We start from the raw sequence: 27,993 nt of genomic DNA, 5'->3' as shown, positions 1-27,993 counted from the left end.
AAAAAAAAATTACACTTAGTGGATATATTTTCCTGGAGATTCTTGTTTATTTTAGCACATTTTTATAATGGAAAAGCAGAAGCATGAGGGACTCGCTCCACCAAACAGCAGCTGACGGCTCCATGAGGCCGACCCAGGTCCCTGACGAAATTCCACTGGTTTTTATCTGCGTCGAAGCACCACACCGTACACAACGTTAGATCTTGGGTGTCGATGCCTCCAACCACATACAGCTTTTCCTCCAGCAATGCAACACCAAAGTTACTACAGGGGTAATGCATTTGGGCTACCATTCCCCAAGTCATTGATGCAGGATTGAAGACCTCAACATTGGCCAAGCGTCTTCCATGGCTGCATCCACCAATCTGAAAGCAAAAAATATAAATATATTGTAAAACACTTTGGTTATTTCCATACATTCATTTATTTTAATGTATTACAATATTAAGTATTTTTTTTAAAGAGTCAATTTGATAAACAAGAAATCTACTTTGTGCTACACTTACCACAAAGATCTGATCATTGTAAGCAATGGCTCCCATTGCTCCCCGTGCAACCGACATTGGAGTGATCAGTGTCCACTGATTGGTGGTGGGTGTGTAACACTCAGCTGATGACAGAGCCAGATTCCCAAGTAATCCACCAAAAATGTACACCTGGTAGACAAAAGAAATATAAGACATAAGACACCACTTGACGCCACAGTACTATCTTGCTCAAACCTGTGCTGCCTCATTAAACTCCTGACAGAGAATTTTTATTCAGCAATATTACATCAGAGGCAGCACATATGTGAGCTAACAAGGAATAATTAAAGACAAAGGTGACAAGTGTCCTTGTAGTTCCTTAATAGTTGTATTTACTATCAAGCAGTTCAACAAGATCAATGCATGTAACTTTGACTACACCTATAAAAATATTCGAAAATCTTTTCAAAACAAATGAGTATTGTAAAAATCTGGTTTTAATTATTAAAAAAAATATGTGCAATTCTTAATTATTCTATTGCTTCTTTTGTTTTTGCATCTTAAAAACATCTGTCGAGCCATACAGAAACTCAAAACAAAATGCTAATATGCCAACTGACAGCACTTAAAGTTGTTTTTGTTATTCAATGTTAAGAAATAAAGTCAAAGAAAATAATCACTGATACAAGTATATAGTTTTATATTGAAAAGTAATGATGTATAGTTTGTGATTTATTATAGAGGTTTAATCTAAAACACAACAAGAAATTGTCCACTATAATACTTTTTCATGTGGCCAAACAATTTGGTTTTTACTTTTTCCTAAATGTCAGCTTTTACCTTTCCGTGAAGTGTTGCAGCCGCAGCATCAGCCCGCCTGTGTTCCATTGGTGCGATCTGAGTCCACTGGTTGGTGCCGGGTTCAAACCGTTCTGCAGACTTCAGCGTTTCTTGTTCATTCCACCCCCCCATGGCATATATGAAGCCATTCAAGGTGACCACGCTCAGATTGGCCCGAGCCTCATGCATCACTCCGGCCTCCTCCCACGTTTTCGTGGCAAGATTAAACTTTGTCACGCTGCTGAAAAACCGATGGTCAAGGAGGCCTCCAACGCAGTAGATATATCCGTCGATGTAAACACATTGACTGAACTCTGGCAAGAGATTGTCTTTGTTGTACACAGTTCTCCAGCGGTTGGTGCGCACATTGTATAACTCGATCACGTTAGCTGGTAGATTGTCGTTAAAACCTCCAACAGCCAGCAGCACTTCGGCGGGTAGGCGAGCCCTGGCCAGAGGTCTCACTAAGATGGACGCCTGCAGCTTTCTCATAGTGTTGGTCACCATAGCCATACATTTAGGGCTGCCCTTCACCAGATTATTTACCCTTACTGTGTCAACCAAGTAGTTAACAGATATTAAGTTTAGGCGTACCTTAGGGAAAACAGGAAGTTGATGTAAGTTTACAGATATGCAAACAATGTAAGGATCTGGTGAGTATTGGTTACCTTGCTCATTAGGGAGACCAAGTGACCGTGCCGCTCTGCTGGAGCATAGTTGATCCAACGGATGACAGCCTCAAAGACAACCCTCTCTTGCCTTACATTTAGTTCAGTTTTTCCAATCAAATGTATTAGCTGTTCTGCAGAGAGATTACAGAAGTCTGGGCAGTACTGAGCAACATCTTCAAAGTAGCGCAGAATGAAGAGGCACGCTTTTTCCTTCAGGTCAGGATAAAGATAGCGGTCTGCCAGTGTCAGAATCCAGATGCAGTTACTGGTACTAAGCTTCTGCAGCAGGAAGTCGCAGCAGGCTCGAACAATGCCCTTGATCTTGAAGCACTCTGCTGCCTCCAACAGCAACTGCACATTATTCTCCAACACCAGGACAGATTGCGTGTAAGCATATTTTAGAATAAGATCCATTATACTTGCTGAAACATCTGGGAAGCTGCAGACTGTCATTTGCGGATTATTGTGGAAGAGTTCACTGTTGGATAAAGATAAAATGATTGCAATAAAGTTTCAACAGGAAAATCATTTGAAAGGACCATCTAACTATGAATGCACACAAAACTAATCATCCACAACTGAACTGAGCCTTTTTTTAAATCTCGATTAATGTAACTCAGGAGAATAGAAATAAAAGAGGAAAAACTTTAAGTTCAAACTAAAACAAAAAAAGCAAGGTGAAATAAAGCCATATTTTGTATTACACCAGAACTAAGAAACTCAAACTTTTAAAAACATGTTTTGTTTTAGGCTTACCAGAAGTACAAGCTGCTGTTGGAGAGTATGGTTCTATTAATTTTGAAATCCCTGTCCCTAACTTTAATCACAAAGTCGCTCAGCTCCCCCAACATAAGGGCTTCTTCTAAAACCATCTTAGAAGCCATCCTTTAAAAACTGATTAAAAAGAATTTGAATTGACCGTCACACAAAGTACTTCCTCCAGCTTGAAACAGACTATATTGCCATGTTTTTATTTAAAACATCATTCTTTTGACTCAGGGCTAAAAAGAATGTCCAATATTTAAAAATAGCATTTTTATGTCACACATGTATTTTATAATATATATCTATATTTTACCACAAAATAGCATTTTAATAACAATTTTTGAATCATCAGTTGGACACCATAAACTGTAAAATAGCTTATTAGGTTTTCTGTTCTGTATTAGTCTAGTTGACAGGTTTCATCATGATGCTTTCATTTAAAAACATTCTTTGGGCTTTCTTATTTTTGTTTAAACACGCTTTAAAACAGATTCATAACACATGCATGACATAAGATTACATTTAATTCCTTGCCACTTGAATTCATTGCAAGCTATAAAAAAACTATATTTTTGCTTTCATGTAGATACTAAATTAGGGTAAATTTGGAGCAGAAGTGGTTTGATATGTTTTTGCATCAATAGGGTGCAAGGGCTTATGATCTATATTTAATATTATATTTAAAGACTACATTAAAGTCCAAACGTTTTAGATTTTCTTTTAAGATAGCTAATATCCTTTACTTGGATTAAATCAATAACTTCAAAAATATGTATACTTTTTTCCTCTTTTAGCTAATTTTGTCTTATTTGATATTTAGAGATGTACTGTAGGTGTTCTAAAGTTTACATTTACAAACCAAGCTAGATTGATTTGAGAGAAAAAAAGTGATTTATTGTCTTTTTTCCAACAGTTGGAAAAAAGGTAAGAACAAAGCCAGCGTTCAGCTGCTTTTTCACATGCTTTGGTTTTGGCATCTTAAAAATATATCTCCGTCCTCTTTCCCAATTCCTCTCTTAGGTTTTGTTCATTTTGTAACTTTCATTACCTACATAGATCCAAAGAACGACCTGAGTTCTACCGCAATAAAGGTTGAAGATCAAGAACATAAATAATCCTGGTTGTTGCTGTCCTCCGAACACCAAAACTCTCCTGCCCAACAGTCTTTAAAAAGCTCCAACTCTCCTGTGTACTCCTCTAACACCTCTGGCCTGCCATATTTATAGTCTGGGCAAAAGTGTTCTTGCATGTAACAAGATCAGTATTCACCAGCAAAAAACCAGACATTCCACAACGTCCACCTGAATGTTTGCCAGGATTAACAATTTGAGTTCTCCCGTGTTGAAAATCCCATCAAATGGAACAAAATGAATTGTTGTTGTTCCTTATTCGGGACCATAAACCAAATAATCTGACACAATGCAGAAAGCATCCTTCGAATGCCATTCAAATTACTGCCCAATCAGCGGGATAGCAGAGCGCCGTACAGCACCGTAGAAAATGCTTTTATCCCAGGAGGATAAGAAAAACAATGACCCTTTTAATTCCTCTTCTAAAGTGGGCAGCAGAGAAAGAAGGATATAGATTTAATTAATGATGTCGAAGGGAAGATGAGACTTTGTTGAGGTCTCCCATCTGATCCCATGGCTTTAACCCATAACAAGTCATTGGTGCTCTTATGGAGCTGTAACCCTACACAACTGTGACCTCTGACCCTCTTTCTGAAGGGGCACAGACAGTTGATAATGAATAAATATATGTCTCAAATTTTGAAGTAATTCAAAATGTTTAAGTGCCTTGCAGTCTTATTTTCGTTTTGTTGTTCTATTTTGTTTTTAAAATGTTACTTCTTGTAGCTGTTAAATAGATGGTGGGTCTACATCAACCAAGTCTGAGATAGTGTGTGATAAAGGGGCACAAGATCACAGACACACTAACCCATGGCCCCATGGTGTGTGTTTAATGATACATAATTTTGCTACTGCAAAATCTTCCCACAGCCTATTTTTAAGCGACAGGCATTTTGGTAAATTGACTGTACTTTTGCAGTAAAGTCTGGGAGCTTTCCTTAGTCATCAGTGCTGTTCTAGGAAAGGGAAGTTGCAATACAGAGGTCTGATAAGGCAGAAGACTTTGAGAAGGACAGGTATGACAGATAAATGCTACAATATTTTTGTTGTTTTTTATTTATTTATTTTTCAATTAGTTTTTGGGTTTCTATTAAATCTGAACAGGATCTTTGTTCTATTAAGAGCTAATGAGAAGTCAGCAGTCAAGCCCTGATGTCACAGAACAGAATGCAATTAATGGTCTATTGCCAACATTGGGTTGGGTTTTGGCAACCAGTTTTAAATAAAACTTTGCTGCTGCGGCTGTTAAAATTGTTTATACATTACTGAGATCTTTATTAGCACGTATGAAATAAGAATCTCTGCAAGAGCAGGAAAGGTTATTGGCTATCAAAGAAAAATGATTAGGTCATCTGGATTTCTTTTCAGTGGTTAACCTACTATATCTCTTTGTCCATAATTGTCTTGGTGTTAAAAAGGAATTGCTAATGCTTTGTTGATGCACTCATAATCTTCGGCCCTTGGTTATATAAATGTCCCACAAGTTAATTAGACCCGAGAGAAGTAATTCACAGTCAGACCTAACCTGTTGAGATCCAGGATCATCCTGCTCTGCATTAGGGAATAGGCAGAATACTCCCCCCATGCATAACAGCCCTTTAAGCACGCCAAGGGCAGCTGGCTGAATCTCTGATTACATTTGCTGTACAAGCGGCAGCAGCAACATTCGATGCAGAGAACATCAAGAGCTCTTTAAATGCAATTGATCAAACAACATAAACAAAGCTCACCTCAGATACAACAGAAACAGGATACCCCTGGTGGCAGCTCCATTTTAGCAAGTGTATGTAATGTAGTCTATCTAATAAGATGCTCAAGTGGTGACATTTGAAAAGCATCAGTTAAAAAAAAAATGTTTTTTTAAAATAAAAAGTGAACAAATGCAGTTTGAACCAAGAAACAACAAATTCCAAAACATAATTTCTCTGAAAATTAAACAAATTTAAATGTATAACATTTTAAACAAAAACTGTTCATAATGCAAACATGTAATTTTCATTATAAATAACTCAATGTAACTTGCTGGTATCATGTTGTGAGTTAAAGATGGATGCAGCCATCATGACAACCCTTTGCTGTGAGGAGCAGCTGTAAATCCTTGAGTTTGTCATTTCGTCATTACTGTTTTGGGATTTTGGAGGCAGAGTGCCATGTAAGTAATGGCTGTGACTTACAACCCTGCACTTTTTTTCCATCCATTCAGCAGGGGCCAGAGCACTCAGCTGTCCTTCACCGCAACAGGTCTATTTTATCATATCCAACTCCCGGTGGCTCAACTGCCATTCAGATGACGTGAATGGTAAAACTGGCCCTATAGAACAAAACACTTCCTTTACAGGCCATCTAATTCTTTGAGGTGTAGACCGTATAGCAAATGTTTTATAAGGATTTCTTTGCTTGTGAAATAAGCTCAAAGGGGCCATTCAGTGAATTTAGCAGCACACAGCATATTAATGTAACATTAATTTTCTGTATATGAACTTCAGCGTGCTTTGAAAATAACCAGTGTCACTGACACCATTCTGGTATTTTACGCTACCAGAAGTTCAGAATGGTCTCTGTCATTATATGGCTGTATAAGAAAATGAAACCTAAAAGAACCCAGTGCACAACATCAGCATTCTGTTTGTTGCTCAGTATAATATGATCACATCTATGTTAAAATGCATGTTTATAATTTAAAAAAAAAATCTGGAATTTTGTAAAAAATGTCATCACAAAAGTGGAATTACAGGTTATTGTACTACAACTTCTATAAATCCTGGTTTATTATTATCATCTGGCATGTGTCCATTGTAGCCGGTTGTGAATTACCATGTTTACAGGACATATTAATCATTAACCTTTTACAACAGTTTATTGCAATCCTGGATCGGAGGGGAGTCTTTTGTTATCATCATCAGGCAAAAGCAATAAAGACCCTGGAGGCTTTACCTATTAAATTAAAAGAAGCCACAGAAGAATAACCATACACACAAATAATGACAATGCATATGAGTGGCATGTGATATGAGACAGTCGCACGCATTTAAAAAAACAAAAAAAAATCCAAAATACCTGCTGCAAATCATCACACCTGAATTAAATTCATCCATGATTTATATGCTTTAAACCAAAGTTTGAGTTTTGAAAACTGTGATATGAAACACATTGTTTTTACTCTTCCACCTGCTATGGGCAGTTGGCTGTCCGAATCTCATTGTACCCAGCAATAACCAAGAAACACACAGGCTCCCACAACAGCATCTTTGTATTGCAGGCAAAATAAGAGAAATAAAAGATATTTACCCGTCTGGTTAACTAAACCTAGTTAAACCTACACATATACTTGGCTTTAATTTTAACTTAAGTGGCATTAAAACCAATATCACCGTTGCTCACTAGCTCTAAATGTGCAATATTCTCTGTTTGCAAGTGATGCCAGTAAAACTGACTTACCGGTATGCGTAAAACCAAAACATCCACAGAAGAAGAATCAAACCCAACACAGAAATGCTGAACACAGGGGTTAGAGGAAGGATCTTCGACTGTGAGGTGAAGCTGATAACGCTACAGCCTCAAGCCATCTGTGATATGACATATGGCTTTCTCAGATTAAATGCACATCTGAAACAAAATGTTATAGACTGTAATATGTGGATAAGAATCATTCAACCAGCTTTGGTATGGACTTTTGTCTTGGTTTCTTAGATCTTCCTGTAGGCGTGTAGGCTTTGGTTGGTTTGATGGTTTACATAAACTGTCATTGCAAGTCTTAACTGTTTTCTATTGCTGTAACTTACACAAAACAAAATAAAAATAAAAACGTTCCTCATATGCTCCTTACCTCATTGCAGAAGTAAATCTAATCCTTTCTATTTTATGTTAAAGAACATTAAGAAATCCGACCTATCTCATTTGAAATGTAGAATTACTGTGGACATCTAAGCACAGGCCATGCAGCACAGGTAAAACGACTGAACTGGCTTTGTTTCCTCTGATAGGTTCTTACTTTGGCTCTGCCTTGATACACTCCCAAGTTGGATGCCAAAGAAGAAAGGAGGTAATTTTTGACTGAATTACTTATGTATCGCACCTGGGTGAAGGGAAAAAATAGGAGATATAATGACAGCTTACAGAGCTTACACTGCTATTGCAAATACTATTCACCACCCACGCCACAAAGTATTTCAGGCAATGTTTGTATTATTTTTACCCTATCTATCCTCTTGAGAGAAGGAGCAAAGCTTTTTTTTTAATGCCACATGTCTGGATGGTACAAAATGTACATTTGGCTGGCTGACAATCACACAGCCACAACTGGCCTGCACAATCATCTCTGCAACACTGTGTGAAGAAGCTACAGAAATGGCAGCATTATACGACTGAGCATCTCAACCCATTAGGCTGTGACAGTGACAACGAGGCTTGTCCAGACATGTCACCTCTCCCAGTCTTTTCCTGTTTCCGTCTCTTGCAGTCCCCCTTGTTTTCTTTCTTTCCCTGTCTCCGTGTCTTTCTTTGTGTGTTTCAAACCCAACACTCAGATAGTAAGACATAACATCTTTATTAGTCTTCTGTATTCAGACTGTGCTCAGTCTGAGATTGCACTGACCCCTTGCTGTGAGCTGTACTGGGGAAATGTTTACTCAAACCCCACAGAACACGCCATTAACCTCTTACTTGATAGAAGGCAAACAAGAATGTCCCTCCATGAAAGCAATAAAGACGGGAACACCAATCCAGGACGATCATGGCAATCATCTCATTATGAAGCCGCAGGAGGTAGGAAGGAGCAGGGGAGGCTGGACTCCTAGGGATACTTTCACAGCGGTCTTCCAAAGTGCATAACGTTCACTGATGTGTCTATGATATGCAGTCAAGTACAAACAACTAATTAACCTACCAGTCAGGAACAATATGAGAAATGCATTAGGTGCATCTGCCCCCTTTTCACAAACCAGTCTTCATGCTTTGCGATGCAATTTCTTGTATGTTTTCCCTTGACATCGAGCAGGATATACTCCTGTTCTAATTAAAACCTCAACCTGGGAGTTTGTCTTACTGGTAAAACAAAAAGGGGGACGGAGCAGCCTGGCAAGAAACTGGGCACTACAAGGACTTCTCCTTGTTGGGGGCCCGCAGGCGTAATTCAATCACACCTCAATGATTCCCCCCGATGTTGGAGTCGTATCGCCCTCCCACACATCAAACGTAGATCGACAGCACAAGCTCACACTCATCCCAGATTGAGGGCCCCCTCCTGGGTGAGCTAAAGAGCCCACTACTGCACGCTTTACTTGTGTCATTTGAAGAGGCCATTATTTTAATTGAAAAAGTTACCTGCTTGCCAAAGGCAAGTGATGGAGGATGAGCAGGGAAAAAATAACAACGGATTAAAAACAAAAACACCAGATGGTGTTATACATGGTAAAAATGATTGTTTATACTTACTGTTTGATTATATGTGATAATGAGAGCGGGATTCCTCAAGGCAATTAGAGTGTGAGGCAGCCATATTGTGAGAGGACAGGGGAAGGACGGCATGGGTTGTTATGAAGGAGCGCTTATCAAACATCTCTGGCGGGGTGATTAGTGTAATAAGACACTGCAGGGTGAGATAGGCCACTAAGGCTCTTTAAGAATGTCTGCGGGTGTGTCCGTCTGTGTAAAGGGTGTGTGTTAGAATAAGGTAAAACGGGAGGCAGTGGCGATCCATCTTTTGTTTAGAATCATGTCTTGTATGTATGTATATGTCTTTACAATGAGCTGCAACATACTGGTGAGGATGAAATACTCCCTATGTCAGGTAAGGTTTCTGGGCTGGTGATCCCAAGAGTTTTAGTCTATGACATAGGACAAACTGGGCGCACTTACCCCTGGCAGAGTCTTCTGTTCATGCAGGGCGCTCTGGGCCTTCAGTGCTGACTCTCTGGCACAGTATGTTAGAAAGGCACATCCTATAATAACAAAGAGATGGGACAAAGTTCAAGGATTATTAGACTCAACAGGGGTATGCTCAGACCTTATATTTTGCTTATTTCTGGAATAATCTCAGTTAGGAGAACCAAAAAAACAAAAAGTGTAAAAATGTTTCCAGTAACCCTTGTGCTATCCTAGGCACTTTAACATTGGGAGTTGGGTCATCTAGACCCACTAGACAGTGCGCTGAACCTTTTGATTGATTTGTGAACTTCATTGGTGTCCATGGATTACATAAAATCTTTCCACCTTTATCAAACTTTGTCATGTATGGAGAACACGTCAATGTAAGGGTGGGGTCATCTAAGATAGCACAAGGGTTAAAAGAAACAAAAAACTTTTTTACAACAATTTCAGCATTTCAAATAAACTTAAAGAAAAACAACCACAACGTTCACACTATAACTAGGTTACATCTGGTTCAGATAGCTTTATTTAAAGATTAAAATCATGTTTTTGGTGTTTTTAACATGTTGTTTAATTTTTCTCATGATAGAGAATATATAAATAAATAATACAATAAGGATTAAAATAGCATTTCTGAATATTTCTTTATTATAATCATTAATCTGGAAGAGAAGAAAAAATGCCACTGGAAAAAGCTTGTATTTGTGACATAGTAGCTACAATCGCCAGGCCACAAGCTCCCTGCTCTGCTCCATTCTGATGTATCCACTTGTAGAAGACTGGATCCATGTATGGTTTCCTCGTCTGAGCAGGCATCTGGCTCAAAACTGTGCGGCTGGATAGCTTCATTATTGTTTGTTATTTTTTTGCATCTGTAATGTTAGGTTGGGGTTGTTGGGGTTGCAAGCTCGTGGGGAGAGCATGTAACTAGATGGGTAATGGGAAGGGGGCGGGCTTACTCCACATCAATAGTCCCGCCCACAAGTCAGAGGCGAATTTCTAATGAACTACTGACTCTCTGCAGAAACTAAATACTAGAAAATTATGTTTTAAATTTTGGCTAAAAACAGCAAAATCATAATTAAAAAAACACAGGAAACACTTTTTAAATAGATTAAAAGATGATCAGAGTGGGAGTTTAAAAAATCTATATGTATTTGAAGGATTTAAAGCTACTCACACACCTGGACTGAAGCGTTCAAACCTTTCCATGTGTATCCATCTGTTTAGGATTTGACTAAGGTTATTGTATTCCACGTATGGCCAGAATATATGGCCACAAGCTATTGGAATTCAAACACGCCTCCAACTGGATGTTGCTTTCAAAAGTTAATAGCTCCATACCCTCCGAGAAAATAACATCCTGCTTCAGAAATAAGATTAAAATTGAAGGGTTTTTTATGTAAAAACCCATTCAGATTTGATCCTGGGAAATCATGCATATATTCACTGTTAATGAGAAAAAAGTTTGTAAAGTTTCTTGTATTGAACTTATGTAGTAGTAGTGGAAAAAAAAAAAAAGCTCTGACTTGCAGGCAGAAAACCATAATGCGCTTCAATGAATGATTGCTATTGTAGACCATAAATGTGTCGGCATGATTATTAACTGAAACTGTGTCCTCACACATCTCCTGAGACTTTGTTTGGATTAGAAACTTCAGGAAGCGGAATGCAAATGCCTGGAACGTAGTAAATACATCTCTGACAAAAATGTGACAGCTTTCATTAAAGGTTGAGTTGTTGCTCTGTTTCGTGCTTGGCAGAGCTGACAATGGGTGACCCTGCTCAGAAGAGGTTTTGCACCATGCAGCATAATTTCCCATTACTACATGTCACACCTACTGCCAAGGATTCCCATGGGAGAATATACACAAACACTCACATATGCACACACCAGCTCTCACACATTCAGATGATGCCACGCACACCTAGCAACCATCATGCCTAAAACTCAGCAATACGCACTGGCACCTGGCCAAAAGAGCTTCCTTTCACAACAACCTTCACCCGGCATCTCAACAACACGGCTGCTCAAGAGTAAAAAAAAATTCCCCAAATGACACTGATTTAACTGTGTACCACACAACACAGCAAGCTATTAAGGAAGCCTGAGGAAACACTCTTCATCCTTTGCTACATTACAAAACTCAGGACTAAAAACCAAAGTCTCCCAGGGGACATGTCATTACAAAGACTCATGGGACTTGAAGGCAAGAGTTGGCCTTCATGTGCCTTTTCATTTATGCATTTCATTTATGCATGTTACACATTTTTAAAACTGGATTATTGTGTCAGGAGGACAGTTGTATTTGTCTAAAGGAGAAAATACATTTTTATTTTTTACAGCGAACTAACTTGTCTGTTATAATGCATCTCTTTTAATCCTTTTTAATATTCTTTATTTTACCAATATAAGTTGATGATCCAGAAACTAAACCTATCTTTTAAATTTCTTATTTATAAACGTCTAATATAAAAAAAAAACAGTTTTACACCAAAAGTGTGTTCAGACTTTACTCTTACAATTTTTTTTGAATCACGAATTGGTCTTATTAAAAAATAAAAAAGCCAAATGGAAAAATCCCTGTAAGTCTTTAAAGTTTCACAAAAAAAATGCTTCGATATAAAATGTGAAACTTTAGCTAAAGTTTCAATGACAACACTAAACCATTAATATTTGTTTAATCGTTCTTTTATATATATAGCAGTTTTACAATGTTTTTAATTCCTAGTGCAAACAAGGACTTTTATGTGGATTTTTTTTTAAATAAAATACACCATAGTTTGATTAACAGTTTTATTTTATTTTGAAAATTCTGAAAACAATTTAAAAATAGAGATGAAACTGGCTCATTCTAGTATGGATGGATAAAGGAGGGCAGGATTTTACTCTACATGTGAAGAAGGACAGATTTCAGCATGAAGAACATGAATGGAGAATCAATGATGCCATTCTTGGAAAGGTAACATTAAGGCAGTAACAGAAAAGCAGACAAAGCTGTCAGTTTAAAATGTGAGGTTGAATAGTTAGGAAGGGCTCATATTTTTACTCTAAACGTAATCAAAGCTAATTTTGAATCTAGTAGAGCAAAATATTACAAAAATTTCATTGTTTTTGGTTTTGACCCACTAAAATTACATCCAGAAAAGCGGAGAAAAAAATCACAATAATCTGAGTTTTCCTCCTTGATGACATATAATGGATTGCACGGCCTTTAAATCATTTGAAAGTACTAAGATTTTTTTTTTGTCAGGTTGTTCTTTAAGTTTCAAATCATCCACTCCATAACTTAAATTAACCAAATATTAAGCAGAAGTTCTGGGAGTACGATCCTTTTAATTAAAGGGAGAAGATGATGAAGAAAGAAAAGTAGAGTGTGGAAAAGATTTTCAAATTTAGAGTAAGCACTGGCTGTGGTTCAGTGACGAACTTTTGACTTGTCTTGATGAACAGGTTAAGTGGGGTGAGAATAATACTTTGGTAATCAAATACAATTTACCACACTATAATTTTAGTAAGGACCAAAAGTTCAAACATTGGTGTGTAAAGTAAATGGAAAAAAAACAAACTATGCGAAGTGGTTCAGAGAAAGCAGGAAATCTGAAATTAGTCTTTGCTTTTGTGGGACACGTTTTGGGTAATTACTTGACAAATTTTTCACCCTCATAATGATTTTTCCAACAATTTGTTTTAAAATGTAAATTAGTATGTGGCCACATCTGCCTGCGTCCAGGCATTAAGACTAAATGCTGCTTTCTTTAAGAATCCAGGTACTTCAACTGAAATAACTTGACAAGTGTGTGCCAAATTTCAATTAATTTGCTCAGAATCCACAAATTATGAGCTATTTGTTTTCCTTCCACCTGAGCCAAGATGCTCATTAAAGTGGAATGATCTTGCATTTTACTTTTACCCCAAAGAGAAAAAACTTCCTGTAAAGTATCTACTCTATTAAAAGCTGAGCATCTTTCCATCTCTCAGCAGTTCCCTCCATTTACTTTGGAAGCAGCCTGCCCACAGCCGTTAGCTGTCTGCTTCGCGCATAGTCCCTTTACTAATGATCAAAGAGGTCATCTGTAGACTTAAGCTACACCTGTCACTCAGCTTACACAAACTGTCAATCACTGTCCAGCACTTCTTCCACTGTGCTCCTGCTGCTGATAAAATCCAGGCATGACTCTGTAACTCAGTTGCCATTAGAAGTAGATAAGAACTTAATTCTTCTGAAAAATTCTGGAACTGTCAAAGAACCGAGCCCTTCAAGGAGTTCAATTCAATATTCATATTCTTAGCTGCGGCTTACTTTTGACATTTTAAAGCCTAAAAGAAATTTTCATGTCAATTTGTCTTCCTATTTATAACCATTACACTGTATAGACCAACTGAGGAGAGGAGAATGGATGAGGATATTTAACAACTCTTTGTATCTCTTCTTCCTGGCTGTGTGGCGCAGTTCCCAGTCCCTCTTCTCTGCATCAGAGACGGATTGATAGATAACGCTGCTCAAGCAAAAGATTTGCCCCCCACTAGCATTCAGCATGTCTGAACAATGCATGCACTCTGGCACTGACATTAAATATTATGATAATGTAGGGCTCAGCAAAATAATGGATGTTAAACCGCACGACCTGTCTGCACCACGCACTGATGAGCACCGTGCACACCAATGGTGGCACTGCGAAAGGCTCTCTGTAAACACACAAAGGCATCACACATTTAAAAAAACAAATGGACGTCACAAGAAACTGTGTTTAAGAACTACAGGGAGCACGGAATTATCTGTTTGAAATAAGAAGCACAGCTCTGAATGTGCAATGAACAGAGAAACAGAACATGGAGAATTCCCCTGATGTTTAAATCGTCCCTGGAGATTCTCAAAATGCCCAGTGAAAGAATTCACAAAGCAGGGAACATCTGTTTCAATTGCTGCAGTGCAACTCACAAACATCATGAATTAGTCACAAGCAAACATGACATATTTTGATCTACCCTTAAATACATAATTGTGGTGCAATTTTAAGTCACAGGACCCGGGCTATAAGGTGAGATACAGAAGGTTTAATAGAAATCATGCATTGGGTATAGTTTACAAACTGATGCCGACAGCCAAATATATCATTTTTCTGAAACAAACCAAAGCTTTCTCAACCAAAAATGAACCCTGAAGAGGAATTTCTAAGTAGTTATCCAGTTATAATTATGAAAAAGAAGAAAGTCTTCCTGAACTTTATTTTGTAAGTTCATAAGAACAAATTTATTATTACAATCCCATAATGTTGTGTTAAAAATACAAAGCAAACAAAACAGAGGACTTAATGTGTCATAATGTAGCGGCAAAAAGACTCCCCTGAGTCTTTGGCAAAACACCTTGCCACCATTCAGTGGTACATTATGCATTTTTGTGAACCAAGAAGCATCCAGACATCATTTTTAAACCTCTCTACACAAACAAAAAATGTAAAATGTTTTAATAAAAACAAGGAGGGAGGCTCCGCTCTTACTGATGCATGTCCAGAGAAGTTACACAACTAAAACAAATGTTGTATGCTAGTTATTGTGCCATACATTATAAAACTGTTTTGTTTTATTATATATTTTTACACTGTAATATAACACAAAATCCAAGATAATATTTTAATGGAAAAAAAATCAAAGCTTACCAGGTACTACTATTTTTTAAAAGTGCTAGAATCAATGCCAATTACTTATTTTGGTGAGACAACTTGTGGAAAATACAACCTGGATGGAATAGTTTTTTCATCGGTTAAACACGACCCACACTTATTTTTGTCACATTTCTGAAAGCCTACCAATTTCACTCTGGAAATAATGTCTTTCCATTCCTATATTTTGGCTTTTTTTTGTCTTTAGTGCACCCCCAAAAAATAAAATGAAATAAAAAACAGTGATATTTTGGTTTGTCTCTATTACACAAAGCAATGTGGAATCACAATTTAGAATAATTCAATAAAAAACCTCAGCGAGATGTAACTAAAAACCTCACTGTGAGTGCAGAAAAGAACTGAGCCTTTAAAAGCAAATCAGGATGCAGAGATGAAAGAGGATTTAAAGATATTCTAAATAAAGGGGACAACTTCCTGTCAATCCGGTCATTGATCATAAAACCTGCAGTCGATGTGAAAATTATTGTGTTTTTTCTTTTTCTTTTAACTATCCCAGAATCGAGAGCCTTTTATATGCAAATGATTACTGGGTTTTCTGTAACTGAAGTAAAGTCCAACAAAAAAAATGTTAGATGTTAGATTAAACCATAATCCTATGTAAAAAGTTATGGCCATTTTAATCCAGAGTCATGTAGCTACAGGGGCTGCTGGTTTTAAACCTGCACCCAAATCATTCGATGTCCTTCAAACATTTTACTTCTCCTGTTTTTCTCTTGGTTACTAAAAACGATTAAACGTACATTGTTGATTGTTTGAGGGATTGAGTTTAAAAGTTAAACACTGTTTCATAGTTCAAAGCCACTCAGCAGTTGGAGCTCCCTTTGAGTGACATATCAGCTTTCACAGAGCACCTTCCTCTGTTTTGTTTAACACGCTAATCCTATTTTCTTACTTGTCTGCCCTCATGTTTTCGTTCACAGATGTCACACATCGACGCAGCATGAGACATGTACATGGTCTGAGGGAATGGCTGATAAGAGAAAACTCATCCATATAATGCATTGGTCAAATCTTATTAAAAGTGCACGCCTACGTTCCCAAAGTGACTTTGAATGTCACACGGGATGAAGTGGGTTTGCTGTATGCATCAGAGTGGCCTTGGTGGAGGATGATTTGAACGGGCGCGCAGTCTGGCTTTGGAACGGGATTATCCTTCCAATGGCAAACCATCCTCCAGACTGTTGACATTCAGGGGTGTTACCAGGGCAGGCGTAAACAACAAGAACTGCCGAAAAATGATAGGAATCGATCAGTGGGTCTAAAAGAGGGGGCACCTAAAGAAGGAGGACGTAGGTCGGTGGTTGGAGGAACAGGTGGCGCTCTTCTCTCACACAAGGGAGCTTGACTTCAGCTAATAAATATGATCGTAAACTGTAACCACTGATCAACACACTACACAAAAAAAGGGATTTTTGCTTTTTTTCGTATCCATTCGGTAATATTAAATAAATGACAGCAGCACAAGTAGGAACACTTCATTCATATAAAAATAGAGTTGGCAAATCTAAATTAAGACAAATATAAATGTAGAATCAATAATAATAACACTCCTGTCTTTATCCATATTGGTTTCATTTTTGCAACCAGTGACCCACGTGAATATTTCTCACTAATTGCCATTTGTCTGTGGAGCTCATTGTTTGGGACCATAGAGGGGTGGTGGATGTGTTGGGGTTGTTTGTGTGTGTGAGCAAAACAAGCGACACGGGTCTCAGCCTCTACTATTATCCCGCTTTGTACTTCCTGGCTGAACCCGCCCACGGAACGACAATGCGATCCAGCTGCCAAGCAAACAGTGCTCTCCACAACTAATGACTTCCGAAAAGTGAACAGCGCACATGATCATCAGCCCGCCTGAAAGGTCAGAGCGGCATTCCGGCACCCTAATCCCCGGTGCTGATTGCCTGATAGTGGTTTGCATTTCCCTGCTCCCGGAAAACAATCACTCCTATGTGACAGTCAGTGTGTTCTGTGTGGGTTCTGTGGTCGATGGGTATTTTTTTTGTTATCAAATGTTGCGTTTTACTTATTTTTTTTGCAGCTGCAAAATACCACGGGGTCCCGGGCGCGTGCCTGTCCCCCGTCCCGCCCCCTAACTCGCCCCAACAAGGAAGCGGCACATGATTTTCGATGTAAACACAAAAGGAAGATTTATTTATTTATTTTTTATCATCGTAGTATTTACGTGGACTGGCCCAATTAACCCTACACTTGCAAGTCATCGGCTTCCACGTGTTCTCCCTCGCAGTCACAGTGTGTGTGCGCGCGTGACGGCTCCCACTCAGCCCCGTGCATCTGCAAATTGACACACTTTCCCTGCCCTCTGCCCTTCAGCTGAGCTGGGACGCTTCTCTCCAAATGTCTTTGAGAGCCCCACTAGTCTGCGCGGCGGCGCAAAAGTCACACCGAGAGCGCGGCAACCCACCTTTATGCATCCCCGTGAACCTGTCTTTCAGCACGGTGAGTTCGTATATCTTTCCGAATTCCTCAAACAGGGGTTTCAGGTCTTTTTCCTCCAGGTTTCTGGGAATCTGCCCGATGAAAAGCTTGATGGCGTCGTGGTCCTTCATTGGAATGGTGTTCTGGCCGATGGTGAGCCCGTTCATCCTGCCGGCGCTGTTCGTGGTGCTGAATCCATTCTCTTGCTGCACTCCGTTTGCAGTGACTGTAGCCATCTTTCCTCAATGGGCCGGCGGGCTGCTCTCTCTCTCTCCCTCTCTCTATTCCTCCTATCTCTCTATAGTCAACTGCACAGTACCACGGTGCCCCCCCTCCCCATCCCTTATACGCTCCTGACTCCCTACTCCTCCTCTGATTCTTCTCCCTCCCCTCTTCTACTCCTTCTGCAGCCTATAAGCTGTCTTGTTTTGGAATCAGCCTTATTTATTTTCTCTTATGGTTTATGGCTTTATGTTCTCTAATTTTTTTCTTCTTTTTTCGTAAGCCTCCGCAATTCCACCCCAACAAGTGTCACTCATTACCGTGACGTCAGATCGCACTTTTGAGGACAAACTACGCCTACTCCCTGATTTGCATAATGAGCGAGGATCAGACAAATACGAGTTGAACAGTCGTGCAGAGTGGGGCATTTAAATGATGCAGAAGCTGCATCTGTGCTTTTTCTTCACTCTTGATGAAGTGATCTGCTTAATCTTTACCATGACAACATTTATGTATGTTAGGGTTTTTTTTTCTCCACTGCACCTCTTTCTGAAAGTCTGTTTTATGAGAAAATTTATACTGAACTAATTTCCTGTACATTTAAATTTCCCGACTTTTAAATTTAAAAATTCACTTAATTTACTTTTGCGTATGTGGGCTGCTTAACATTTTACCAAGTCATCCATCAAAAAGCTAAACTTTCAGGCAAAACAGAAGGCTTGAAAAAAATTCCATGAGTGTCTTTGTTTTCTTTGTCTGAGCTGGCATCAGGTTTAAAACTGTACGGCTGTATAGCTCCGATATTGCACGCCATTTTTATTGCACAGGTTTATTAGATTGAAGCTGTAAGAGCCTGTTAGCTAGTGGTAGAGAGTTTAAACAGATGGATGATGGGAAGGGGCCAGGTTTTTTCCAGCCAACATTCTAGCCAACAACTCAGAGGTGAATTTCTAATGAGCTACCACTACTCTCTATGTCTGATGAAAATGACACTCTTTTTGTTATTATTCTTATATTGACCAATAACTCCACAATGATAATTAAAAGATCTTTGGGAACACTAGATCAAAAGATGATTGGTATGGGAATTTAAATATTCCAATTTTGAAAATGACTTTATCTACTTTAGAGTCTTTAAACTCTTCAAAAAGCATTACCCCAAAGCGATTTGTTTATATGTTTTCAGTAAAACATGTTTAATGTTATTCAACTGTTAACGATTTCTCATACTGTTCAACAGAGATATTTACAAGCACATTTATGAATTATAAATGTGCGTTGAATGTTTAATTTTTTTTATTTTCATTTTATTACAAACATTTGTAAAAGACCAGCACAATCAGTCTCACATGATAGGTCAGACAATGACATTAATAACAAAGTGACAATACAATGCAATCATGTTTGAAAGGGAGCAAACAGAAGCATTGCTTATTTAAGCTTGCCCATTCGATGTCAATTATGATGTTGTACTCAGATTATACAGTAATAACCATCATCCTCAACATTATATATAATGGCAGCTGCAAACCCATAAGAATAATGTGCTGTAAAATTATACATTCTTGTAATCTTTCCATTTCATTTGCTTATAACAACTTTTAAACACACACACACACACCCACACACACAAACAAACACATATTATGGAAATACATGGAAATAGTTCTTTAAAATCAAAGAATAAAACCCTGTTTTATTGAAAGCCTTTCTGTTGCTCTGGTACTATTGTAACTGTCCGTGGTGCTGAACCAATACTGATGTTTAAAAAAAAAAAAAAAAAAAAACTCCAAGAACTTTAAAGCTACAGTTCCACAATCCCAATACTTGATTTCTTTGCATGACAACAATAAACACAATTTGTAGTACTCATTTTAAATAATTAAAAAAATATATAGTTTTGCTATCCATTGCTCAACTTAAAGATTAAAGAAAAACTACTTTAACCTGTAAGGGCAATATAAAAGTGTGTATAAAAGTAATAAATAAAGTAAAAAGTTAAGATGTGAAGAAAAAATATTGAAAAGTACTGTAGAAACATATCAAGAAAATCAAAATATGCCATTCCATCTAACTTTTAAAATATTTTTTACAGATTACATTTTTTATGTGTAAAGTTAAACTCAGAGTAGCCCATCACTCAATGAGAATGTTAACCAAATTGCAGTTTGAAGTAACTAGTCTTACTTTAGTACACCAAAAAAATTACACTTGGTCTTTTATTTCACCTTCAGTCCCTACCAAGTAAAAATAAGTATTTTTAACATTAAGAACCATTTTGCAAGTCAAAATCAGGAAGGGGTTCCATCTAGTTAAGCAGTTAATCATATGCGAACAAAAAAATAAGCCAACAAACTCTAGCTACCATATTTACTGTCTCTAAGTTCTTTCAAGTTCACCAATTGTCTTTTACCCCCTGTTTAGCAGATTTCTATACATTTATGTCAGACATTTCACAAAGCAGAGATTAAATGTCACCCTCAGAATTATTTTTCTTCTTTACACATGCAGCGTGTTCAGTGTTATTGTTTTCTTACCTGCACTGTCTGTTTTGCGCACAGAAAGGTCTAATCAATGCAGATGGGAATGCAGCATCAATGCAAGGCTGGCCTACTTCATAATTAAACCTTATATAGCTGACATTTATGTGGGTCTTGTCATGTGTAAACAGCAAAATGCATATGGCACATTATGTATGAAGTATTTGAAAACAAGTGCTGTAGGCTGGCGTTTGAAGTCATTTAATACCTTTTCTATACAATGTTGAAGTTAGATATATCTTACTGAAAAGTTGATTTTTATTTGCGCCTGACCTGTGACTTTAACAAGTTAAAAGAAAAAAATATTTATTCTAAGATTGTAAGAGGTTAATGAAAAATAAAAATGTGTTTGCTGAAGGTAATTTAAACACTTTAATAAACACATTCAATATAAATATCTATAAAAGAAACATTTATATTTTAATCATTTTTTCACTGTGGAATTACTTTGCTTTATTATGAACTCTGTAGAAACTTTTCAAAAAGTAAAACCCTGGATAACACTAAAAGCTTACTTAATAGGAGCCACTCCAGTGGGATTTGTCAAAATGGACACAATGAACTTCTGCGGCCACTAGGTTGTGCAGAAGTCGGCTTTGATGGATTATACACTGTTTGTTTTGTGTGCATGTACGTGTGTTTACCCCTGATGCTTGTCAGTGTGAATGGTCTTTGGGGATAGTTGTGTTTTGATAGTAACACGAACATCTGGCACTGCTCCCTTTGTTTCAAATATTTATTTATATCCCTCCTAATCACATCTTTGTAGACTGTCTTATAAAAAAGCAATTTTTTTGTGGGAAAGATTTGAAATAAAAACAGGTTTCCCTTGTTGGTACCTTCAGGGCCATTGTTTCCCAGAAAGGCATGGCTAATTTAGCTTCAGTGCTGCTTATTGGTTTTGTGATTTTTGTTTCCTTGTCTTTTTGATTCCTCTACGGGATAGTTTGTCTGAAAAGCTTTGGAGACTAGGGAACTGCCTAGCTGGAAGAAAAGCAGGTACTGCATGATCTCTTCAATTATTCTCTGGTGTAAGCCTACACTTTGTTCAAACACAGGCATGCATATCTGAAAGGTTGACAGAGTTTTGCTCGTGTCTGTGCCGGGCTCAGCGCCCTGATGGTTGCACAGTGCACCTCTGCAGATACATCTTTTCCAACACTAAAGAGTTGTCATAAAAGCTCCAGCCATCAAGTCAAAGCAAACTTGTGAAGAAAACCATACATGATAATAAAAATATTGCCCCCCCCTGAGTGCAAGATTTCGAAAAGATATGTTTTTACACCTGAAATGAGAGCATATTTTCACCAGGTTAAGTTTATTTGAAATTAAAGGTACAGTATAGTAAATAATGTATCAAAAATTACCGGTACTCATGCTAATGGAAATGTTCTTTATTTTTTATTAAATTGACCCTTTGCTGGCCTCAATAAGGGTAAATTCTACATGTCATTTCTTTTACATATATATATACACATATGTATCTATCTATTTTTAAATTTAAGCTGCAGTGGAAGTTATTTTTTATCAGTATAAATAAAATCAAAATCCGTAAAGAAGACAATTGGTGATATAAAGTAGGACATGCGTTGTTCTTAACAGATCGGTGTCATGCACATACTGTGTGCTTATCATTCTGTTAAACTGAATATATGGAGTGAGAATGTTGGATGTGGTTACGCATGAACATTTATACTGTCTGTTTTGTAGAAAACGTCCAAAAGAATAGCTGCCATTTATATTCATGGCACAGCCAGCGTGAGATGTGACGAAATTTTTTGTGACTCTGTGGGTGTATATGCTAATACTCAAGTAGGTTCAAACCTCAACTGTAGTCTTAGCCTGGGGAAGGGTTTCTCTACCCCCCCCATGCTCTAAAAGATAAAGACCCACTCACACAAAGGCCATAATTTTCTCTTAAAGCAGAATTTCTTGCCAGCTCATTTGCCTTTCCAGCTGCAGGGAAAATGCAGGAGTGATTGTTTAACAATGCTGAGCAATGTTGTTGCTAAATGAAGTTCTGCTTATATTTATTTTGAAAAGGTAAATTACATGGCCATTTTCCCTTTATGAGTTCAATTGTTTGCCACTGTTTTCATGCTGCTGAATGATAACCAGGCATCTTGCTGCATTTTTAAGTTCACTGGCGGGCGATGCAAAGTGAGGAATGAGAGAAAAACAAATAAGAGGTCAGTGAGATCACTGTGATTCATCTGCTTTCTGAAAACTAATGATCCTCAGTGTAAACCTTCCCTTAGTGTAACCCCATGGATTTCACTGACCGCATTTGAATACAGCATTATGTCAGAAAATCATTTCAAATCAGCCTACTGTTTATGTATTTTGAGTGGGCTGCAGATGTCTTTTAACATCTACCAGCAACTTCTGCATGAGGCAGAGGTGAGGTCTCTGAGATTGTCTTACAATCTTGAAGAAAGAAACGAATGATAAATAAATACAAATGTACTGTACTTGCTGCTAAAAGTATGTGAATGCATTTCTGTTGGCACTCTTAAGTCATACTATTTGTCTCCACACTTTGATGAAAAACTGCATTGTGATTGTGCAGCTCAGCAGCATTGACATTTGTTCCACTGATGTGGTGCACGCTTGCAAATCCATCCTTCTTTCCTCCATCTGCATATTTTAGGTTTGTTCAATTGGGACGCAAAATGCAAGTCATCTCTAGCAGGAGTCTACATGCTTGAATGGCATTGTTTTAGATATTTATTCTAAGATGGCAAATGGTAAATGGCATATACTTATATAGTGCTTTTCTACCTTTTTCGAAGGCCCAAAGCGCTTTACAGTCACAGACCCAAAAACCCAGTCACACACGCATTCACACACTGATGGCGGCTCCGCTGCCGAACTCTGGCGCCAACCTCCCACAAGAGGCAGGGTGGGGTTCAGTGTCTTGCCCAAGGACATTTTGACTCATGGGCGTGCAAGGCGGGAATCGAACCTGCAATATTACGATCATGGGTCGACCGCCCTACCGCCGCACCACGGCCACCCCAGCACCATGGGCGCCCCAGCATGTCCGAGCTATGTCCTAGAAAATGACAGGTTTTGTGATTTTGGCTAAAACAGAATTAAAGAACTACTGGGAATGCTTTTACAAAGGATCAAAAAATGATCTGAGTGGGACTTTAAGGTTATGATAAAAAATCTTACATTCACAATATTAAAGTTTTTCATTTCAAATGCATCCATTATTTTAAGAAACTCAAATATATAATGACATTTAATTGTCAGACTCCTTTGTTATATAATCTAGGGCTGTAAAAGAAAACAAATATTTCTTCATTCACTATCAGGAACGTTATGTTATTTTCTGGCATGTTAGGTCTTCCAACAACGAAGGCAACATGTTTTGCTTTACAGAATGAAAATGATGATTGGTGAGGGCAGCTGTCTGAAGACAGGAAGTGATGAGGTCAGGAGATGATAAGATCTGTTGGAGATGAGACTCGGGATGCTGAAGGCATTTCAGCTTGGAGTCTTTGGGCTGCCCCTGAGCTTTCCCAGGAGAGAAAACTGAAAACAGAGTCAGAAAACAAGATAAGAGAACGGAGAAACTTTAAAAATCCCTCAGTGTTCTGATTGAAAAATCATACAGCATTAAAAAATAGTTCATCAGATCGGTTGTCGAGAGTCCCAGTGGTGTATATACATTATATTTTGTCTGACAATATGAACAAGTGGCAACAAAGCAGCAACACAGTGAAGTGTGAAGATCAGAAAGACAGGCCTGTCTTAAAGAAAACATATTACTTTAAGAGCAGTTTAAATGTTCTCACCAGAAAAATAAGTGTAAAGCCGCTGGTTCATGCAGCGCAGTGGTAAAGCAATTTAAATCGATTTTTCATGTGCACATCTCCTGTTTGTTAGCAACAGTCTTTTGATTTCATCTCAGAAAATACTAATATAAATGGTCTCCATATATTATTTTCTGTAATAAAAGCAATTTTGATTGATAATTGTTGATTACTGATTGTGTTTAGAACATATTTAATGTTTACAACATGGCACCTTGTGTGTCACGTGACATTTACATGCTTCAGGTATATTGTCCATAATTGGGAATGTGTCAAAGGACTTTAGAAGTACACTGTTGCCAGAATACCCAAATGTGCATGCTGCAGCATGGCAGAGATCACCTTGCAAAGCAGCTACTTCATCCATTCAGTGACAGAGACAGAAATGGTTTATTTGACTGCAAACATATATTCTGTGTCATCTAAAAGCATTGATAAGCTGACATTTCACAGATAGTCAGAGATGACACACAGCAATTCTGAAAGATGTTTGAATAATTGTGAGTTTGTTGACATTAGACAGCCATTTTACACACTCATTAATTTATATATGGTACTCATGCATCTCATGCTCAAGCAAACCCCTCTCCTCAGTGGGAAAACTTTTAACCTGTCTTGTCCTCTGCTTTAGGAGAATATCCTGAGTGCTCAAACACAAACCTTTCCTGATGGATACACTGATTGGACAGTTGAGCATTGTAATAAAGAACCAGGTGCATCTTTTTTCCTCTTTCAATTAAAAATAGCGATTATACATGGCCATGCCTAAATGGCGATAATACAAAGACATTTTAAAAGTATGCCAAAGATCCTCAAGATAAGAGTGCATTTTAAGCAGTAAGTTTATTGGTAAAAGCCATTTCATTCTTTTTTTATACTTTCGATGAACAAAGGATCTAAAACAGGAAAAAGCAATATAACATGGAATTATTTTGTATGACAGTAAAGCATTTGTGAAGAATTTTAAAACATAGAACTTTCCTGGTGATTTCAGGTATCAAATGTCATTTATTTATTTGTTTGTTTGGTTGTTTGTTTGTCTATCAAAACATCTGTTTTTCTAATAAGTTGATAAGGTTTCGGATCCTTTGAAAATGAAGACCAGAGCAACTCAAAATGTAAGCAATTGCAGTCCCTGCAGCCATGGACTGCATTGCTTCTTTAAATTAGGACAACTTCACCCCTTGGAAGTAATAGTTCATTTAAAAGTTGAGAAAATGCGCAAAACTGCCTTTTAAAGTGTATAAATAAACTTTAAACTTTGCGTTGTCAATCGTTAATCAGCACATAGTCATTAAAGTCTGAAAGCATCAGAGCAAAACTGCTCATTCAGCTTGCAGTTGCATACGTGGACAGATGTTTCAGTATATCTAAAATTAAATACTCTCAAATGTTGATGAGCGGCAGTTGTCCTTGGAATTTAAATCAGCATTTTTTTAATTATCTGTAGAGAAAGAGCCATTATTAACACTACAAAAACTAGTATCACTTGTCTTTATATAAAGATCATTACACAGCATTAAAAAAATCTAATCATGACAAAGTGAGATGGAATAGCCCAGTGAAAGTATAATAAGGTGTCTGTTCTCCTAGGTTGGTGATAAAAATGGCCAACGCTCTCACCAGCTGATGCTGTTTCAGCTCATTAGTACATCAAATGACAGAGACGTTTGATCCATAGACAATGATCTTAAGGTTGAGACAACTCATTTTGCACACAGACGAATACATTTCAGTGTGATGATGAAGAAAGAAAAGAAAAGAATCAATGTATATTCCAGCCTAAAATAAAAGTTTAGTAAAGTTATTGCAAAACTATAACTTCACTCAGTAGTAAGAATAGTGTAGTAATCTCTTTTCTTGTCAACAGTTTCACTTTGTATTGATTCAATTCAATTTTATTTTATTTATTTAGCCCAAAATCACAACAACAGTCGTCTCAATGGGCTTCGTACCAGTAATTGTAAAGTAAACACAATATTGTAAAAATCATTAATACATGGAATTCAATAAGAAAATTCTTAACTGAACTGACTAAACAGACTAAACTGAACTGGGCATCCCTGCCCCTAGACCCTTCTCCGCAATGAGGAAAAACCCCTAAAAGAACAGTTTCCAGAAAAAAAGAAGAAAAAACCTCAGGTGTGTCCACATGAAGGAGGGATCCTCCCACAGGCGATGTACCAAAACTCTTAGAGAAGAATTAACTTATCTAACTCTACAACTACATGTTTAAATAGTCCAGCAGATGGGCTTCATCCAGATGGAGTTGGGGGGACGACTGGGGACGCGAGACAACTCAGAGGCAGGATCCACAGCCAAGTGTAGGAGTGGGAGTAGAGACGAGGTACATGGTCAGGTGATTGATAGCTATGCCAATGAGATTGTCTGTATATGGTATCTCTGGGGTTTAATGTGTGTGTGCAGAATAGATGCACAGGTGAAGATGAAACCTGTTTATGTCAACAGTTTATAGGGTGGTTTTACCTCCTAGACTGAGTTATATCAAGTCACAAATTCACAGCAAAGTCAGCATAAGAAAAGCTGTTCCACTATAACAAGGGACACGTGTGCCTATAGTATCCATTCATCCATCCATCCATCTTCGGGACCCATGGAATCCTTTTTGGGGTCACTGGGTCTCTGGAGCCAACCTTAAGGTGGGGTACATAATGAAATAGTGTGAAAATGTCATTTCCTCAAGCATATACAGCATCCATAATTTAAATCCAATACAAAGCATTTCAAATAAAATGACAATTTTAAAAGAAGGATGGTTAAGGACATTTTCTATATCTATGCCCAGAAAATACACTAAGGTTAGGAAAACGTGCCAAAAAACAAACAAACAAACAAACAAAAAAAAACTTAAATTCCTGTTTTAATTCACAAGGGCTTTTTAGTGAAGTTTAATAAATTAATCTGTGTCATGCAGTTATACAGTCGTGCCACCCAGAAGATGTCTCATCTGATCTCGAAAGCTCTGGTCTGGCCTGTTAAGTTGAGCAGCCCACCGTTTGGGAATGCAAACTAGTTGTTGGAAATTACTGCAACTAGTTAGTGGCACTTCCCAGTATTTCCATGTGGCGGTCCCAAGTCCAGCTGAAAGCAGAAGGTTGAGTCAGAAAGGGCATCAGCCATAAATCTTAAGTCAAACAACCTCCCCAAATTGAGGGTTGATTCACTGTGGCGACCCTTGAAGGAAATAGAACATTTGTGTCATGGGGGTCAATCATGCCAACGATTAAAAGAACAATTAGGCAAATCCTGACAGGATTGGAAACGACAAAAAGATTTTTTTTTACCAGATCATTGAGCTTTTTATTAAAGCACGTTCTTTCCACAATTTGTTTCATGGGTTCACGTCATCATTGTAAATGAAAATTGGTAATTAGTTGGCTTTAAATAAAGAAAAAAAAGTGATAGAAAACACAGAGACAGGCTTACAAGCAGCATCATTAAGGTTTATAAGGATTTGGGAGAAATGATAAATGATTTACTGGACACACATTCTCATCAAATCATGGACTTAAATTCAGCAATAA

The 27,993-nt window shown here is 37.8% G+C and overlaps 2 protein-coding genes across 8 annotated transcripts in view; both read right to left on the bottom strand.

The window, feature by feature from the left end:
- The window catches only part of LOC101171151 (CUGBP Elav-like family member 6), a 150,607-nt gene extending 130,759 nt beyond the window's left edge, over window positions 1–19,848 (bottom strand). For 5 of the 7 annotated variants that reach the window (XR_911651.3, XM_011493244.3, XM_011493249.3 and 2 more), the window contains exons 1-2: window positions 17,852–19,848; window positions 9,730–9,812 (exon numbers count right to left, since the gene is read on the bottom strand). Coding sequence is in view for 6 of the 7 variants with exons in the window: in XM_011493244.3 (XP_011491546.1) it covers window positions 9,730–9,812; window positions 17,852–18,101 (333 nt within the window). In the remaining variant the exon portion in view is untranslated. The remainder of the gene's footprint in view (window positions 1–9,729; window positions 9,813–17,851) is intronic. The other 2 variants (XM_011493216.3, XM_011493254.3) reach the window with 1 other exon arrangement.
- On the bottom strand, window positions 24–2,956 carry LOC101172064 (kelch-like protein 10). Its single transcript, XM_020700236.2, has 5 exons — window positions 2,735–2,956; window positions 1,976–2,456; window positions 1,308–1,901; window positions 507–656; window positions 24–365 (listed from the first exon to the last, which is right to left on the bottom strand). Exons 1-5 carry the CDS (start codon window positions 2,860–2,862, stop codon window positions 63–65), a joined length of 1,656 nt encoding a protein of 551 aa, XP_020555895.1. The 5' UTR covers window positions 2,863–2,956; the 3' UTR covers window positions 24–62.
- Window positions 19,849–27,993: the final 8,145 nt, after the last annotated feature.

Source organism: Oryzias latipes, chromosome 3 (assembly GCF_002234675.1).
Source record: "Oryzias latipes chromosome 3, ASM223467v1".
NCBI classification, from domain to species: domain Eukaryota; kingdom Metazoa; phylum Chordata; class Actinopteri; order Beloniformes; family Adrianichthyidae; genus Oryzias; species Oryzias latipes.
The sequence above is the reverse complement of the archived record's forward strand: the minus strand, read 5'-3'. Positions and strand labels throughout refer to the sequence as shown.